Raw genomic sequence first — 17,939 nt, forward strand, 5'->3', positions numbered from 1 at the left:
TTACCTAGAGTGGGTAATGGTAGCTGATTCTGATGAATCATTATGTTACGGTTAGGATATTATCGTGATCTTGTATTACCACAACTCAGAGTTCACTCAAGAGCACCAATAAGCGAGCGCGAGCTAGATACTAGTGACATGACTTTCAGTGTGTTTATCCAACACCACGCCAATTGCCGTGAACTATAATTATTACCGTCAAGGTCGGTCGTATGAAAATAATTTCAAAATCATAACAAATTGTTAAATCGGAATCGGCATCGTGGGATCTATGGCTTACAAGCAAAAAATGGAGCCAAGAAACAAGCCAAACTACAGATTGTGTCTTGATTTCATTACTGAATTGAAGTGCTTAAGAGAGGGGTGCATTTTAAAAATGGTTGATCTCCGACGTCGCTCTACTGCTATCGGGGAAAACCGGTAAAAGATAATCGTATATTGCGTTCTCGACGATGGTACTGCCTTTTGAAGGGATTTTGACAATGCCTTAAACAATACATCAGTTGCCTTCCCCATTATAGCAATTTCATTTTTTTACGATAACTTCAGTACTGTAAGACTTACTGACTTTTTCTAGCACTTAAATGAAAGGTAATTAAATTTGCTATAACTTTATTCATTGCAATATATATCATAGCATGAGCGGTTGTGCTGATATTTGTCTTAAAATATAGGAAAAACTTGTAATTTCATTCCAAGGAAAAAAATACCCTTTTTTTAAAGCCCCATATTTCAAGAACTATTTGACATACGGCGCTGTTTATGGGCTTAAATTGTTCCAAATTTAATATACTTTCAACATTACATAGCAAGTTTTGACCAAAAACCCATACTTTTACAATAAATCTGTAAATTCTGAAAAAAGTCTGAAATTTTTGCAGTTTTTCGCAAATTACACAGAGAGCACAACTTTTTTTTGCTTGCAAAACATAGTCTCACATTCCTCCAAGGACTCCAAACAATATATAAAAAATACAGAACTACATCACGCATTGTTTTTTTAGGAGATTTTTTTGTAAGATTTGACTGGTCTATAAGTCAATATTTTCAGCTCGTGAGCCGCAGTGTGTCCACCCCTACTTAGGTGATTCAAAGAAAGATATAGTCAGTCAAATGTTTCTTTTGACCTTATACAATGAGGGTTTTCTCAATCGATTTTTTCACTAGATGACAGCACCGTGGCGAGAGGTCTAGCTGTCACAATCCACCAATCATGTTTAACCATGTTTTTTTTAAGTAAGTAGCTGTCAGAAAGACCTCTCGTCACGGTGCTGCCATCTAGTGAAAATCTCGATCGCGGCAACCCTCATTTTATGTAGACAGACCTACGTAAGCGTTCGTTCGAAGATAGCCAAAAGAAGGTAATAATCGTTCATTTATCGCGCTGATACAAAAACGCGGAAGGGGTCCTAACCGGTATAAGCCTGGTGTCTCCGCTCACTGTGCCGACCACCCAATACTCTCTTCCATTCACAATCTTGGTTGTGGAGTGGCCATTCGTCTTGTACCTCGAGTTGTGCCCAAATAGCGATTCGTAAGGTGGCGGGTGGCTATCGTCTTGGATCCTGAAACGTCTGTGTTTCGAACTCTTTACGGTTTTTATTTTGTGTCTATCACCCCGATTTGTTCTGATTTTGATACGGACGTAATATCTGATTATCATCTGAAAAACGGTTTTATGCATTAGTAAAACAATGTGTTTAATTGATGCTAAAGTTAACCTAATATAATAATAATAATTTCAGCCTATATAGTATATACATCCCACTGCTGGGCACAGGCCTCCTCTCATGCGCGAGAGGGTTTGGGCTATAGTCCCCACGCTAGCCCAATGCGGATTGGGGACTTCATACACACCTTTGAATTTCTTCGCAGATGTATGCAGGTTTCCTAACGATGTTTTCCGTCACCGAAAAGCTAGTGGTAAATATCAAATGATATTTCGTACATACTTAAGTTCCGAAAAACTCAATGGTACGAGCCAGGATTTGAAGTTTTGAACCCGCGACCTCCGGATTGAAAGTCGGACGCCATATTCACACGGCCACCACCGCTTTAAAGTTAACCTACTTAGCAAAACAGTTGTAGGTATTTATATTTAAATAATGCATACCTCTCCACCAAAGACAGCGATAGCGGTGGCCAAGCCGACCCCCATTAGCATGTACGTCATCGACAGATCGCTGTTCCTCAGCTTGCGGTCCTTGGACTGCAGATCCAGCGGACATATCTTGGTGCTGGGCAGGTCTCGGTGTTCCAGATACGTTACTATACCAGATTGTCGGAGATACGTGAAGCTAGGAAAAACAAAGCTAGATTAAAGGCGTATCCTGACTAGTCAATTTTTCGCCAATCTGATTAAATTGCCCGATCGAAACAGGATTGACACCTATTAGGGTAAACCGTGGTAAATCGGATCAGACTAAAAATCTATGGCGAAATTTCAGTCAATTCAATATTTCAGATGTCAACGGATTTTTCATCGTGATCCGATTCGCCTCGGACTACCCTATAATTCATTTTTGTCTTAGTTACAGGAACTGGCCCCTAAATTACACTTACACTGGATCAAATAATAACTTTAATTTGCTCTTTTTCGGAAAAGCGAAACCCCGTAATTTCTCCATAAAGGGATTTGGGGCGACCACATACGTGCATCTGAAAACAAGATTGTGTTTAATATATTTATAGATCAACAAACTTTAATATTTTCAAAGTAATTACCCACTTAAGTCATAATACTATACAAAGGAGTCTTGAGTCAAATCGGCCCCTGCTGTCTATTTATCAGAGTTATTGATTATCTATTTTTGCTATTTTGTTATAGCGTCTATTGACAGACCTCTAGCTGGCAGCAAGAAAGCAATTAGCGACCGACTACTAGGTACTTACTCTGTCCAGAAATTAATGCCTTATGGACATAGAAGGTAGCATCCTATAGAAGTGGTGTACGCGTGCCTCCGTGAGGGACAAAACATACGCAATGCGACACTATGATTGGTCGAATTTATTTATTGCCCACCATAATCCATACTAAATTTACGGTGGGGAACAAAAAATATGTGAGACTGTGACAAGGACAGTGGCGGATTTCCCATAAGGCACAGTAGGCCCGGGCCTAGGGCGGCGAGATATTAGGGGCGGCAAATTGTGACAAAAAATTCGCTGATGATAACTAAAAATAACTCAAAATTAGGCCAAGCAACGAATTCTCAAAAAAAAGGTACCTAAGTACCTATAGAGGGAAATGCTTGAAACACAAATTTTGACTTATATCTTAGTTTTTCGCTTATATCTCGGAAACTATGCGTTCTAACGACATGATCATTATACAAAATGAAAGTTGGTTAAATTTGCTACAAGCTACAATTACATCTTGAGGGCCCTCCACACTAGTGCGCGAATCGAAGCCGCGAACGCGAGTGTGGCGTCGTTTTCGCAGATTGTTGACGCCTTCGCGCCTTGTTCCCCGTTTATAGGGTTCCGTACCTCAAAAGGAAAAAAACGGAAACCTTATAGGATCACTCGTGCGTCTGGCTGTCCGTCTGTCACAGCCTATTTTCTCCGAAACTGCTGGACCAATTAAGTTGAAATTTGGCACCAGTGGCGGATTTCCCATAAGGCACAGTAGGCCCGGGCCTAGGGCGGCGAGATATTAGGGGCGGCAAATTGTGACAAAAAATTCGCTGATGATAACAAAAAATAACTCAAAATTAGGCCAGGCAACGTATTCTCAAATAATTTTTAAGAAAAAAAAACCGACTTCTATGGGGCCCGGTGAAAAATGATGGCAGATGGTGCACTATGTAGAAAAGGAGGTAAAACCAGTACTTTCTAGTAGCATTTCGTTTCCGTAAGGGTCGTAGTTCTAGCCTAACCTAACCCACTTCTCTGATGGCAGTTCGGTTCTGTGAGGATCGTAGTTCGAACCTAATCAAACCCACTTTTCTAGTAGCATTTCGTTTCTGTAAAGCCCGCAGTGCTAACCAAACCTAACCCACTTTTGTTTGGTCTGTGAGGATCGCAGTTCAAACCTAACCTAACCTACTTAACGGCGCATGCCGTGCGGTGTACGGGGTATGAGCGGGAGGGGTTTGGCATCATCATACTAAATAAACCGCTACGATTACCTACCATAAAATGTAGGTATATACCTACATTTTATGGTCAGTGGCGGATTTCCCATAAGGCACAGTAGGCCCGGGCCTAGGGCGGCGAGATATTAGGGGCGGCAAATTGTGACAAAAAATTCGCTGATGATAACAAAAAATAACTCAAAATTAGGCCAGGCAACGTATTCTCAAATAATTTTTAAGAAAAAAAAAACCGACTTCTATGGGGCCCGGTGAAAAATGATGGTAGATGGTGCACTATGTAGAAAAGGAGGTAAAACCAGTACTTTCTAGTAGCATTTCGTTTCCGTAAGGGTCGTAGTTCTAGCATAACCTAACCCACTTCTCTGATGGCAGTTCGGTTCTGTGAGGATCGTAGTTCGAACCTAATCAAACCCACTTTTCTAGTAGCATTTCGTTTCTGTAAAGCCCGCAGTGCTAACCAAACCTAACCCACTTTTGTTTGGTCTGTGAGGATCGCAGTTCAAACCTAACCTAACCTACTTAACGGCGCATGCCGTGCGGTGTACGGGGTATGAGCGGGAGGGGTTTGGCATCATCATACTAAATAAACCGCTATGATTACCTACCATAAAATGTAGGTATATACCTACATTAAAAATGTCTGTATGTGTGTTTAGGTATCATAGTGATTTTCCGGGTCAAGGTCCAGGTCTCTGAGTCCGAGTCCGGGTCTGAGTCTGGGTCCGAGTCCGGGTCCGAGTCCGGGTCCGAGTCCGGGTCAGAGTCCGGGTCCGAGTCCGGGTCCAAGTCCGAGTCCGAGTCCAGGTCCGGTTCCGATCCGGGTACGAGTCTGGGTCCCAGTCCAAGTCAAAATCGAAATTCGAAATCACCAAACGTGTACTATGCGTCGTTGAAGAGTTCTGTTCTGATCATCATCAGCAGTTCCACTTCATCAAATGCGACAGTTTTTAATGTAAATGCTTGATTTTATGATGAAAATACAGAAAATTCTATACGTATGCCTTTAAGATTTGAGGAGTTCCCTCGATTCCTTATGGATCCCATCATCAGAACTCGAGCTTGACAGAAATGTGGCTTAAAAACTAAACTTGCTTAGCAAACATAACGAAGAGGACAAATCGCCAAACGTGAACTATGCGTCGTTGAAGAGTTCCGTTCTGATAATCATCAGCAGTTCCACTCCATCAAATGCGACAGTTTTGAATGAAAATGCTTGATTTTCTGATGAAAATACAAAAACCTCTATACGCATGCCTTTAAAATTTGAGGAGTTCCCTCGATTTCTCATGGATCCCATCATCAGAACTCAAGCTTGACAAAAATGTTGCTTAAAAACTTAACTTGCTTAACAAACATAAGGAAGAGGACAAATCGCCAAAGGTGAACTATGCGTCGTTGAAGAGTTCCGTTCTGATCATCATCAGCAGTTCCACTTCATCAAATGTCACGTTTTTGAATGTATATGCATGCTTGATTTGTTGATAAAAACACAAAAATCACTATATGTATGCCTTTAAGATTTGAGGAGTTCCGTCGATTCCTTATGGATCCCATCATCAGAACTGGATTTTGACAAAAACGGGACCAATCTGTATGCATATACATGCAATAAAAAAAGAATTTTTAAAATCGGTCCAGTAATGACGGAGATATGGAGTAACAAACATAAAAAATAAAAAAAATAAAAAAAATAAAAAAAATAAAAATAAAAATAAAAATAATTTTTAAGAAAAAAAAACCGACTTCTATGGGGCCCGGTGAAAGATTATGGTAGATGGTGCACTATGTAGAAAAGGAGGTAAAACCAGTACCTACTTTCTAGTAGCGTTCGTTTCCGTAAGGGTCGTAGTTATCTAGCCTAACCTAACCCACTTCTCTGATAGCAGTTCGGTTCTGTGAGGATCGCAGTTCGAACCTAATCAAACCCACTTTTCTAGTAGCATTTCGTTTCTGTAAGACTCGCAGTTCTAACCAAACCTAACCCACTTTTGTTCGGTTCTGTGAGGATCGCAGTTCAAACCTAACCTAACCCACTTAACGGCGCATGCGGTGCGGTGTACGGGAGTTTGAGCGGGAGGGGTTTGGCATCATCATACCCACATTTTATGGTAGGTAATCATAGTGGTTTATTTAGTTTACGTATCATAATGGTTTTCCGGGTCAAGGTCCGGGTCTCTGAGTCAGAGTCCGGGTCCGAGTCCCGGTCCAAGTCCGGGTCCGGGTCCGAGTCCGGGTCCGAGTCCGGGTCCGAGTCCGAGTCCGGGTCCGAACCGGATCCGGGTATGAGTCCGGGTCCCAGTCCAAGTCAAAATCGAAATTCGAAATCACCAAACATGTACTATGCGTCGTTGAAGAGTTCTGTTCTGATCATCATCAGCAGTTCCACTTCATCAAATGCGACAGTTTTTAATGTAAATGCTTGATTTTATGATGAAAATACAAAAAATTCTATACGTATGTCTTTAAGATTTGAGGAGTTCCCTCGATTCCTTATGGATCCCATCATCAGAACTCGAGCTTGACAGAAATGTGGCTTAAAATCTAAACTTGCTTAACAAACATAACGAAGAGGACAAATCGCCAAACGTGAACTATGCGTCGTTGAAGAGTTCCGTTCTGATCATCATCAGCAGTTCCACTTCATCAAATGCGACAGTTTTTAATGAAAATGCTTGATTTTCTGATGAAAATACAAAAATCTCTATACGCATGCCTTTAAAATTTGAGGAGTTCCCTCGATTTCTCATGGATCCCATCATCAGAACTCAAGCTTGATAAAATTGTGGCTTAAAAACTTAACTTGCTTAACAAACATAACGAAGAGGACAAATCGCCAAAGGTGAACTATGCGTCGTTGAAGAGTTCCGTTCTGATCATCATCAGCAGTTCCACTTCATCAAATGTCACGTTTTTGAATGTATATGCTTGATTTGTTGATAAAAACACAAAAATCACCATATGTATGCCTTTAAGATTTGAGGAGTTCCGTCGATTCCTCATGGATCCCATCATCAGAACTGGATTTTGACAAAAACGGGACCAATCTGTATGCATATACATACAATCAAAAAAATAATTTTCAAAATCGGTCCAGTAATGACGGAGATATGGAGTAACAAACATAAAAAATAAAAAAAAAAAAAAAATAAAAAAAAAACAAAAAAAAAAAAATAAAAAAAAAAACATACAACCGAATTGATAACCTCCTCCTTTGGGATTTGGAAGTCGGTTAAAAATAAAAAAAAACATACAACCGAATTGATAACCTCCTCCTTTGGGATTTGGAAGTCGGTTAAAAAATGTACCTATAGAGGGAAATGCTTGAAACACCATTTTTGACTTCGTACCTAACTTAGGCTCACATATCTCAGCCAAATAAAAGAAAAAGTTTCTGTCGTGTTGTACGAGGGAGTTAAAAGGCTGGCCCAGCAAAAAGAAGAGTGGCGATTACTCCACCGACAAAAGCATAGCTCTTAAATACTGATGATGATGATGACCTAACTTTATTTGGACTATCTATGAGGTGAACATATCAAAAGTCCCCGGCCGTAGCCCTTGAGCCGGGGGAAGAGAGAGGTTTGAAGGTTACATTTTTCCGTTTTTCGCTTATATCTCAGAAACGACGTGTTCTAACGATCATTATACAAAATGAAAGATGTTTAAATTTGCTACAAGCTACAATTTTTACGATATCTTGAGGGCCCTCCACACTTGAACGCGAATCGCGGCGCGAAGCCGCGAATGCGAGTATGGCGTCGATTTCGCAGATTGTTGATAGTTTATAGGGTTCCGTACTCTTCAAAAGAAAAATAAACGGAATCCTTATAGGATCATTCGTGCGTCTGGCTGTCCGTCTGTCACAGCCTATTTTCTCCGAAACTGTTGGACCAATTAAGTTGAAATTTGGCACACATACGTAAGTTTGTGACCCAAAGATGGACGTGTAACGTAAATAAACGAATTTTAAATATGGATGCAATTTTTGAGTGGGTAAATGAGAAAATTTAAAAATAAAGTTTTTCAAACTATATCGTGTTACATATCAAATCAAAGAGCTCATTGTAATAAGAATCTCAATTTTTTTTTTATAATTTTAGGATAAATAGTTTAGCAGTTATTCAAGAAAATAGGAAAAAAATGTTTTTCTTATGTGTTTAGATTTTTTTAAATGTTTTTGTAGGTACATAAAAAGTCAATGTTATTGGTAAAACTGTCACTTAAAATGAATAAGTATTTGCTAATTTTTTTCGTAAAACCTTTGTTCCTATGATCATGTCACAAGGACGTATAGTTTCTGAGATATAATAAGCGAAAAACCGAAAAATGTGACCTTCAAACCAAACCCCCCTACCCCCGCTCAAGGGGACTTTTGATATGTTCACCTCCTAACGAGTCCAAAAAAGTTACTAATTGTAAGTTAAAAATGTGTCCCAAGCATTTCCCTCTATACCTTTTCGTTGCCTGATCTGAATGTAGTCAATATGATGGGTGCTGATGCTGAGTAAGGGGCGGCTACAAGGCTTGGGGCCTAGGGCGGCAAAGACTGCAAATCCGCCACTGTTTGGCACACATATGTAAGTTTGTGACGTAAATAAATGAATTTTAAATATGGAGGCCATTTTTGGGGGATAAATGAGAAAATTTTAAAATAAAGGTTTTCAAACTATATCAAAGAGCTCATTGTAAGAATCTCAAATATTTTTTTTTATTATTTTAGGATAAATAGTTCAGCAGTTATTCAAGAAAATAGGCAAAAAAAATGTTTTATTTATGTTTCTTTTTTAGATTTTTTGAATGTTTTTGTAGGTACACAAAAAATCAATGTTGGTAAAACTGTCACTTAAAATTAATAAGTAAATTCCTTATTTTTTTTGTAAAACCTATGTTCCTATGATCATGTCACAAGTATGTATAGTTTCTGAGATATACTAAGCGAAAAACCAAAAAATGTGATCTTCAAACCCAACCGCCCTACTCCGCCCGCTCAAGGGGGCTTTTGATATGTTCACCTCCTAACGAGTCCAAAAAAGTTACTAAGTTAAAAATGTGTCCCAATCATTTCCCTCTACACCTTTTCGTTGCCTGATCTAAATGTAGTCAATATGACGGGTGCTGATGCTGAGAAAGGGGCGGCTATAAGGCCTGGGGCCTAGGGCGGCAAAGACTGCAAATCCGCCACTGGACAAGGACAAACAATAATAGCGCTTTGGCTGCTACTCCTACTGAAAGATACATAAGACTATCCCGTTCTGTCAGGTATCCCCACCGCTCATGCCCAATCCAGTTTAATACTAGATTCATGCTTATAGATACGCGAAGGGATATCGTCTCATAGAAAATTTGAATTTTGCGCCTTTTTCTACTCACGAGATTTGCTTGACCATCTATATAATTATGATTATATGTTACTCTGACTTGGGAGCCACGTACGACTTCGTGCCCCGTTGCTGTCGAGACAGGGAGGCACGAGAGCTCTTCAGGGAGCTTGGAAAGCGCCTCAGAGAAAAGGGGAATGACCCCCGTTCTGAGTCATGGCTTGTCCAACAGGTCTCCATCGCCATACTTACAGCGGGGTAACGCTGCTAGTGTGATGGGGACCTTTGGACCCGGCATGGCTCAGAACGGGTTTTAGTTTCTTAAGTTTTATACATACATAATATGTAAAATGTATCAGATACTTAATAAAATCTTACCTCTTCACTTCCGGCACCTTGTCCTTGGTCTTCTTCAAGTAGTCTTCGAACATGAGATGGTCTATGGCCGTCTGTTCCTTTACAAGCACCGCTCCCGCCGTCACGTAAGGCAAGAACTGCCGATCTGCGTTCACTGAACGAAACTCGCCTCGCCCATTAGCTACCATTTTACTTAGAAAATGCAAGTTTTCGTCTGCCTAAAATAATAGTAGCCACATTACACTTACTGCCATCTTTCGACAGGAAATTAAAAATAAAACTGTTACAACGCCATTTGACTTTGATTCTTATTTAACTGATATGATATTGATATGATCAACGTCAAATGGCGTTCTAATAGTTTTATCTACTCGTCGACTATAATTCTTGAATTAAGATTTCATATACCAAACTTCAATTGGGTATTTTTAATGTGTGGGCTCTCAACTCAACTATAATATTCATTACGATACAGTTTAGTCAACTATAATGAAATTGACCAATCACAGCTCTCCGCGATCAACAGGAAGAAACAAAAGCATAGCTCAAATTAATTATTTATTTTAGGTTGTATAGTAGAAACAATTGGTTCATAAGTCAGAAACGAGCATGTGACACCCTTAAAATAGCAACATCCATAGACTACGAAAACCACTTAGTGTTGCTTGTTAGTCTCCATAGGCTACGGTGGCCAAAATCGAGAAAACAACTGTCTAAAAATTGAATTTAGCGCGGAGCATTAAGTACCAGGGCCTCATGAGTTACGAGAAGGTGTCGTTGTCCAACGCGCAGGGCGCAGCGCCGGGAGCGCGTACCAGTATTAAGGTATCGCGGCTGCTTGCGTATCTTAGCTGTGAATACTTTTGGTTTGATTTGTTTGTATGATTGTACTAGTTTAAAGTATTATTTTTTTTGGCTCGTAGATAAAGTATTGTATACAATAGTGATATAATCAAGCTTTTCAATCTCGTACCTAACTTAGGCAACTCAGCAAGCTTCGTTGCCTAAACACGGTACTCGACTGAAAAGCTCTCTATTATATCACGATTGTATAAAATACTATTAATCTTCTGTCGAAAGATTGCAGTAAGTTTGGCTACATAATTTACTTTGACAATCCGCCTCTATTTCAAATTCTCTTTGCCCCTACCAAACCCCGTTAATAAATTTTTCAATTCATTAAAAATTAGGGCAGGTATTAGACGAAGTCGCGGGCAGAAGTTAGTTGTTAAATGAATCTGAGTGTGCTATTGCTATGAACAACCCAAGTTTCTTGGTGGTACTTGCGTCATTGACAACGTATTGCACAGTGCTGCCCTCTGGTGCGACCCAGCGGTAGTTCTTCTTGTACAGGTCCTCAGGGTATTCGACGTCCAGGGTGAACTTGGATAGAGTGAGGAAAGCAGTCAGGTTGGCCGTGTAGAACGCAGACAGCAGGATGATGAACAGCCACCATGTTGTGAAGAGGATCCGAGTGGTATCTAGCAAACAAGGTAGTTATGTAGATAGATATATACCTATGAGATATCTACTACCTATTCATGTAAATGTACATATTTTCTTGTACTGGAGTTGTTAGGTACTTTTCATTTATTCTTAAGGGATAGGTCTACTCTTATTTCCAGCTGTACAGCTTAAGGGTACTTATTGTATTCCACTCGTCCATGATCTTTGTCCAATGTGTATTTGCGTCTCACAGTGTCATGATAAATCTTCATAATAACGTAACTATTACCTATTGACCCATTTCTATACGTACAAGGCATTGAACAAAATAGTGTCAACGTTTTTGTTGTATCAAGATAAAACAGTCATTAATTTATCTAATAAATCATCCAGTCAAATATAAAACGTAGGTACCTACCTATAAACTATTTGTTAAAGACATATATATAATAACCGTGCGACAAGTTGACATTAAAGATTCTTTACATGTAATATTACAGGCATAAAAGTCAAGACAAATGATGTGTAAAGACTATTATTTCCCCTCAAATTTAATCTGAATTACGTCATTAAGTATAAATCCTGGTTCACGGAGTCACGTCATGTGTGATCGTGATATATGGATGTCCATTAGCGACGTATCGATACCATCAGTGTCGTCGTTCGTCGATGCTTTAAAGTAAATTATGTCACGAAAGGTAAATATAGGTACCATTAAAGTGATTATAAAGGCACGTTTAAGAATCGAACTCTGAATGAAAGTCGTAACTGGTCGCTTCATCAAAAGCTAGGTATCAACGGTTTTATAGGGATACCGACTTAGGTTAAACTTTTTTTTTTGTTTTGGCAATCGCCACTGAGGCATTTGCCAGCATCACGTCAATAAAAAAAAATTATAATACGGGATTGGGACAGTTTATTAATTTCTTGTGAAATATCGGGAAAAGTGGCGTGCTCTCGTTTCGGAGGCTAAGACGGTACCCTCTTTGGATCGCTGAGCCATATTAGTTAGTTAGTTATTACGAAAACTATTCCAACGTTTAGGAAACTTTCTGACACATGTAAGGTATAATCGTACGGTTTTAAAATGTCGGAATGCACTTGAGAGATTACATGGCGCCGAATGGCATGCAAAATAAAAAGCAATCAACAAAAGATTCCATACAGATAACAACTTTACCGCTTAAAGAATAGAGTTAAAATTACAATAGCAGGTACAGGTGGGTATATCCATATCACGAACTCACTTGCTTCTGGTGCTAATGTAGTCCCCTGCTTCAGCAAGGCTCCGTACACGAACCAGAAGCTGGGCGACAGAGAAATATTTTTCTCTCCGTCTTTCACGACCTTAGACCGCAAGTACGTGAGAAGAGTGATGCACGGGCCGTAAGAGAGTACTGCCGCTAAGATCAGATACCTGCAGAAGAAATAGTTTCATTTCAATAAAGGTACTTTAGGGGCTGTTCATAATGGCTCCTCTACACGATGGGCCAACGCCGGCCACTCTAAGGGATGCATTTATGCGTTAGAGGGAGCAAGTCAAGCAAGTGATATTGCTGTCTCATTCTACCGCATGGCTGCGTCCCTTGGAGTGGCCGGCGTTGGCCCATCGTGTAGAGGAGCCATAAATTACGTAAATTCAAATTGAGGGTGGGGGGTCTGGACATCGGATGATGGTAGCATGATGTAGGAGGAAACGGGGTCATTCGAAGCATGATTTTAGGGGGGGGGGGGTCAAAAATAGATAACGTAATTTATGAACAGCCCCTTATCTACCTTTTGCTTAGCACAAACTATACGATCTCTCGAAATGAAGTATCGTTGGGTCCTCCTGGGCCTACCGCGAAAACCGGGATCTTTATTTTTTACTCCAATGAAGGCGTACCTAAAGTTCACATATCTGCGAATACTACTCCACACTCGCGTTCGCGAAATCTACTCCACACTCGCGTTCGCGAGTTCGCGCCGCGATTCGCGCACGAGTGTCATTATTGCGATGTGGATACAGTATAAGAGGCGAATTATAAGTTCAGGCTGGCCAGCCACATTCGGGCCCATAACAGGCGTAATCCGTAATTTTTTTGAGGTCGCCGTTATCGAAATCGATGAGGAGGACTATATATATAAGAGGCAAATAACTACACGTACCACACATGTATTTCGAATGGGGCCAGGAGTCCAGAGCCCGCGGCGGACTCCTTGGGCCGCTGGAGCATCATCATCCAAACGCCGTTGTCGAGGATCGTAGAGAAATCCACGAATATCTGGTATGTGTACAATATGGGAAGGAAAGCTGCAGCCATGTCCACTTGCTAAAATAATAATTTTAAGTTTTTATTTGAAGGCAATTTTTAGTGCATCTCATAGAGTTAGCCCAAGAAACTTTTCTTGGTCCATGCTTTGATTTTGATAGCCCACGCTGTGCAAGTATTATTTATACGTAATACTTTCATAGAACTTTGACGTTTACAATACCAACACTTGCACTGCGTGGGATATCAAAATCTCTATCATAATTAGCTGACAATCAAAGACGGTTGCGGTAAGCCTATCCTTACAGCACATATGGTACCTACTACTTTACCGCACTTGTGCGGGAATTAGCAATTTACGTTCCGTTACGTTAAGTTAAAGGACCACGTGTATGTAAGATACTTAAAGGGTATCCAGACGGGACTGACGAAATCAGTCGTTTTGTTCAGGAAAATAATTGGTCAATCTCATCTAGCGTCCACACGTACACAAATTAAATCACCAATTTGCATTCTACTATGATACTTAATTGGCATTTTTGCGTCCGCACGGCCCTGTTCGATCGGAGAATTTCCTCAGATTGGCGAAAGATTGTCTCGTCTGGATACAACTTTAGAAGAAAACTCACACTACTATTGACCAATCCAATTAACGAGTCCTGCATTCTGCCTTCAACGCCAATTTCATAGTTTTTGACCGGCGTGACTACATCAAAGGTGAAGTTGAACCGTTCGCGCAATATGTCCAAAACGATGAAGGCAACGCCACGACCAGTCAGCTTTCCATTGGCGTCAGTGTGTACCCAGCTTAAAGGATAATTCTGGAAACATCTCGAATGGTGACTTTCATTACGGAAATACTTTGACAACAATGACAAAAACAACATTCCTAGATGGCTCTATTTTGCTACAATTCGTAAATTGCTGCTACGCGCTACGCCCGTAGCACTCGTAGAGTGAGGCCAATTCGAACTGAAAAATTGATTTCAATGTGATAATTATTTTTTAGGGTTCCGTACCCAAAGGGTAAAACGGGACCCTATTACTAAGACTTCGCTGTCCGTCCGTCCGTCTGTCACCAGGCTGTATCTCACGAACCGTGATAGCTAGACAGTTGAAATTTTCACAGATGATGTATTTCTGTTGCCGCTATAACAACAAATACTAAAAACAGAATAAAATAAAGATTTAAATGGGGCTCCCATACAACAAACGTGATTTTTGACCAAAGTTAAGCAACGTCGGGAGTGGTCAGTACTTGGATGGGTGACCGTTTTTTTTGTTTTTTTTTTGCATTATGGTACGGAACCCTTCGTGCGCGAGTCCGACTCGCACTTGCCCGGTTTTTTTAATTTGATAAGCGCTGTGGGAAATACAAAATAAACCTACAACTACCGCGAAACTATTTTCACAATGATCGACATTTACTTACTGTTTGTTAAATAATCACACAATCATATCCTAAAAACTACAATACAATTCAAAACCAATAAATTAATTAGGTAATGTTTTGATTAGGTAAACTCACATCGTAAGTGCCTATTTTCAAATGTTTCCCGTTAAGGTCTTCAGCGATTTTCTGGATTTCCTTTTTTTGATCGGACAGTATAGCCTCTAAAAAAACATAAATGAATTAAAATAAGTTGCTTTATTAGTTAACGTAACTATTGTGTCAACATATTATAGGTACAGGGTGTCCCCTAAACCGCCGAGGATTACTCATCTCATAATGTATAGCCCTTCGAGTAACACCGGCTTCCGACAAAGGTAGGCACCTACGAGTATATAGCCTGATCAGCATTTTCTCATTTAGGTACTGACTAATAGTGAGCCAGATAGCAATTAGATACATACTTAGTATAGTTCATTTTTTTAGCATTAGAAAGAACTTGCAAGAAGGTAAGCGATCTTGACATGTCTTTTAATTGAAAAACGCTTGTTAAAAATAAAAAACTATGACTTATAAAAGCAGAAGAATATAAATGATCATATTAGATTCATAATTGTTAGATATTTGCAGTAACTTATTTTTAAAATGTGTTTTTCAATTAAAAGACACATCCAAGATTGTTTACCTTATTATAGGTAAGTTAGATCGCTGTGTGTTCAGTGAGTCTAAACCACAATTCACGGGTAAAACGTTTTTCCGACGACTACTATTAATAACTCTAGTCAGGAACAAATTTTTTTTATTAGCCTATGGGAGTGTTACTGCTGGGCAAAGGCCTCCCCTCTTTCCCGCCCTTTGGACTTATCCGATGCACATTCCCGCCACTCTTTACAAAATGTGTCAACGTCGTCCCGCCACAAACAAAATATACAACGTTCAATTCAAATTACCTGTAATAGGATTATCATAAACCGCTTCGCAAAAAGTTGCATTGCAAACGGAAGAGATGATGAGTTCCAAGCCCGTCATATTTTTTCAAGCTTTATTAAAGCAATTCAACGATATTTTTTTTACTGGCGAATGTGACGGACAGTTGACCAGCGTCCGAGGACACTGGTCGAGCGCTCAGGGCGGCATGGCGCGGAATAGTGGCCTTAATCGGAACGTGCTTTGACCACGATTACGGCAACTGTCACGCCATGCCCTAACGCTGGGCTTAACGAGGATAGGGCATATTTCGAGTTACAATACTTACAATTATTTTCTTCTCTATTTTGCATACATTTTATGGCTCCTCTACACGATGGGCCAACGCTGGCCTCTCCAAGGGATGCATTTATGCGTTAGAAGGAGCAAGTGATACTGCTATCTCATTCTACCGCATGGCTCTTTGGCTCATTCAGGAGCCATTACAGCCATCAGCTGCTCCAAGAAACATTTCCTAAACTCTCTTTATTATTTAAATATAAACCCTGTAAGTTTACACTGATCCTAAATTAGGCCCCTTAGGTAATGATCACGGAGCAAACGGAGCCGCGGACGGGCAGACAGACAGACGGACATGGCGAAATTATAAGGATTCCAAGTTAACTAGGTATACGGAACGGAAGTTAACCCTTTTCCAGACCGCACCAAACTACAAAGTTTTTACAAAAAATGCACAGACAGGGCGTTTTTTGGACAACTAGCCATGTTGTGCGAGGTGATTATGTAGGCCACACTGAACAACTTTTTTTATGGGATCAACTCCGAAATCACAAAAAAAATTTTGGCCGTTATTTGACAGTTTAGTGGATGTCGACGTTTTCTATGGGAAGGCCAATTTTTTTTAGGGATTTCGGGGTTGGTCCTATAGAAAAAGTTGTTCAGTATGACCTACCTAATCACCTCGCACAATATGGCTAGTTGTCCAATAAACGCCCAGTAGGTACCTATATACATATATTAAAATTTATGCAGCTTTGATGATTCATTTAATGATAAGATTGATAAGTAACTTTTCCCGAAAGACCAATCGAATATGAACCTTAAATCGGATTCCTAAGATTGAAATTCTATTGGTGAGTATGTGGTCGCTTAGGTGCACTATGCCTATCGTTAACCCTTTTTAACGATGTCTACTCGGACGAATAAGGTAAGCCAGACATCGTACATTTTTCAGCATTTTTGGTGCAGCAGAGTGGTGTTAACGGAATTGGAATAGATAATTTCAACTGAAATGGTAAATTAAGGTTAACATTAACGTAATTAACGCTAATTAATCATTAGGGTTGAAATTATTTATACCAATTCCGTTAACACCAATCCGCTGCACCAAAAATGCTGGAAAATGTGCGATGTCTGAACATAACTCACAAGATGCCGTAATGTTCTAATCATAAGCGATGCATTAATTTACATCTCCAAAATGAAATGTCCACACTAAACTAGACCTTATGTAAACGAGCGCAATCACCAACGTTGACATAATTACGTTCCTACATCGTCAATATTCTAATAATGGGATGGGACTAATGGGAGTGATGGCATACGACTTGTCAATTTTCGTAATAAACTGTAAACAAAAAACCGTAAAGCAAATAGCGTCGGCCTAAGTCGCAAACCTCGTAACTCCATTTCAAAGAAAATGAGTAATTGCTACCTTAGACAACAAAACTTACAGTCGCAAATCTCGTAACTCCCCCGGAGGAGTTACGAGGTTTGCGACTTAGGCCGACGACAGGTACTTACTTCAAAGCGTAGTCTCATTAACCTAGGACAAATATGATTTTACCTATCTAGGGTTAAGGTTACAGAGTTACGATTGTTGTTACCTATTTACTTTTATCTGTATAATCCTGTATAATCTTATACCTGTAAACGAGCAATTCTTGATTATTTATTTATATGTATATGTATTTAGTCGTATGGCACAAGTACATAATATAGGCAATAAATTAACAATTAAAATTACAACAAAACAAATTATTAAGTCTGATGTCAACATTCAGTGTGTTGTATATTTATTTATACCTATATATATATATATATATATTTCGGGGATCTCAGAAACGGCTCTAACGATTTCGATTAAATTTGCTAT

At 39.7% G+C, this 17,939-nt stretch overlaps 1 protein-coding gene across 3 annotated transcripts; it reads right to left on the reverse strand.

Annotated features, from left to right (window-relative positions):
- Positions 1-993: 993 nt before the first annotated feature.
- Positions 994-15,995, reverse strand: LOC134666758 (glutamate receptor ionotropic, delta-2). 3 transcript variants are annotated; one of them, XM_063524032.1, is made up of 10 exons: positions 15,808-15,994; positions 14,996-15,081; positions 14,097-14,288; positions 13,364-13,527; positions 12,463-12,632; positions 11,053-11,250; positions 9,791-9,983; positions 2,563-2,658; positions 2,114-2,297; positions 995-1,663 (listed from the first exon to the last, which is right to left on the reverse strand). In XM_063524032.1, the coding sequence occupies exons 1-10, from the start codon at positions 15,884-15,886 to the stop codon at positions 1,373-1,375; spliced, it is 1,653 nt and encodes a 550-aa protein (XP_063380102.1). In that variant the 5' UTR covers positions 15,887-15,994; the 3' UTR covers positions 995-1,372. The 3 variants fall into 3 exon arrangements, with proteins under 3 accessions (XP_063380103.1, XP_063380102.1, XP_063380104.1); XM_063524033.1 differs by lacking the exon at positions 14,097-14,288 and having other exon boundaries at positions 994-1,663; positions 15,808-15,995; XM_063524034.1 differs by lacking the exon at positions 15,808-15,994 and having other exon boundaries at positions 996-1,663; positions 14,097-14,298; positions 14,996-15,069.
- Positions 15,996-17,939: the final 1,944 nt, after the last annotated feature.

Source organism: Cydia fagiglandana, chromosome 8, assembly GCF_963556715.1.
Source record: "Cydia fagiglandana chromosome 8, ilCydFagi1.1, whole genome shotgun sequence".
NCBI classification, from domain to species: Eukaryota; Metazoa; Arthropoda; class Insecta; order Lepidoptera; family Tortricidae; genus Cydia; species Cydia fagiglandana.

Coding starts and splice junctions, on each gene's coding strand:
- LOC134666758 (XM_063524032.1), bottom strand. CDS start 15,886: ATGACGGGCTTGGAACTCATCATCTCTTCCGTTTGCAATGCAACTTTT. Junction 9,984..11,052: donor ATACGTTGTCAATGACGCAA/GTACCACCAAGA, acceptor TATTTTAGGCAG/ACGAAAACTTGCATTTTCTA. Junction 2,298..2,562: donor AAGTTATTATTTGATCCAGT/GTAAGTGTAATT, acceptor TGTTTTTCCTAG/CTTCACGTATCTCCGACAAT.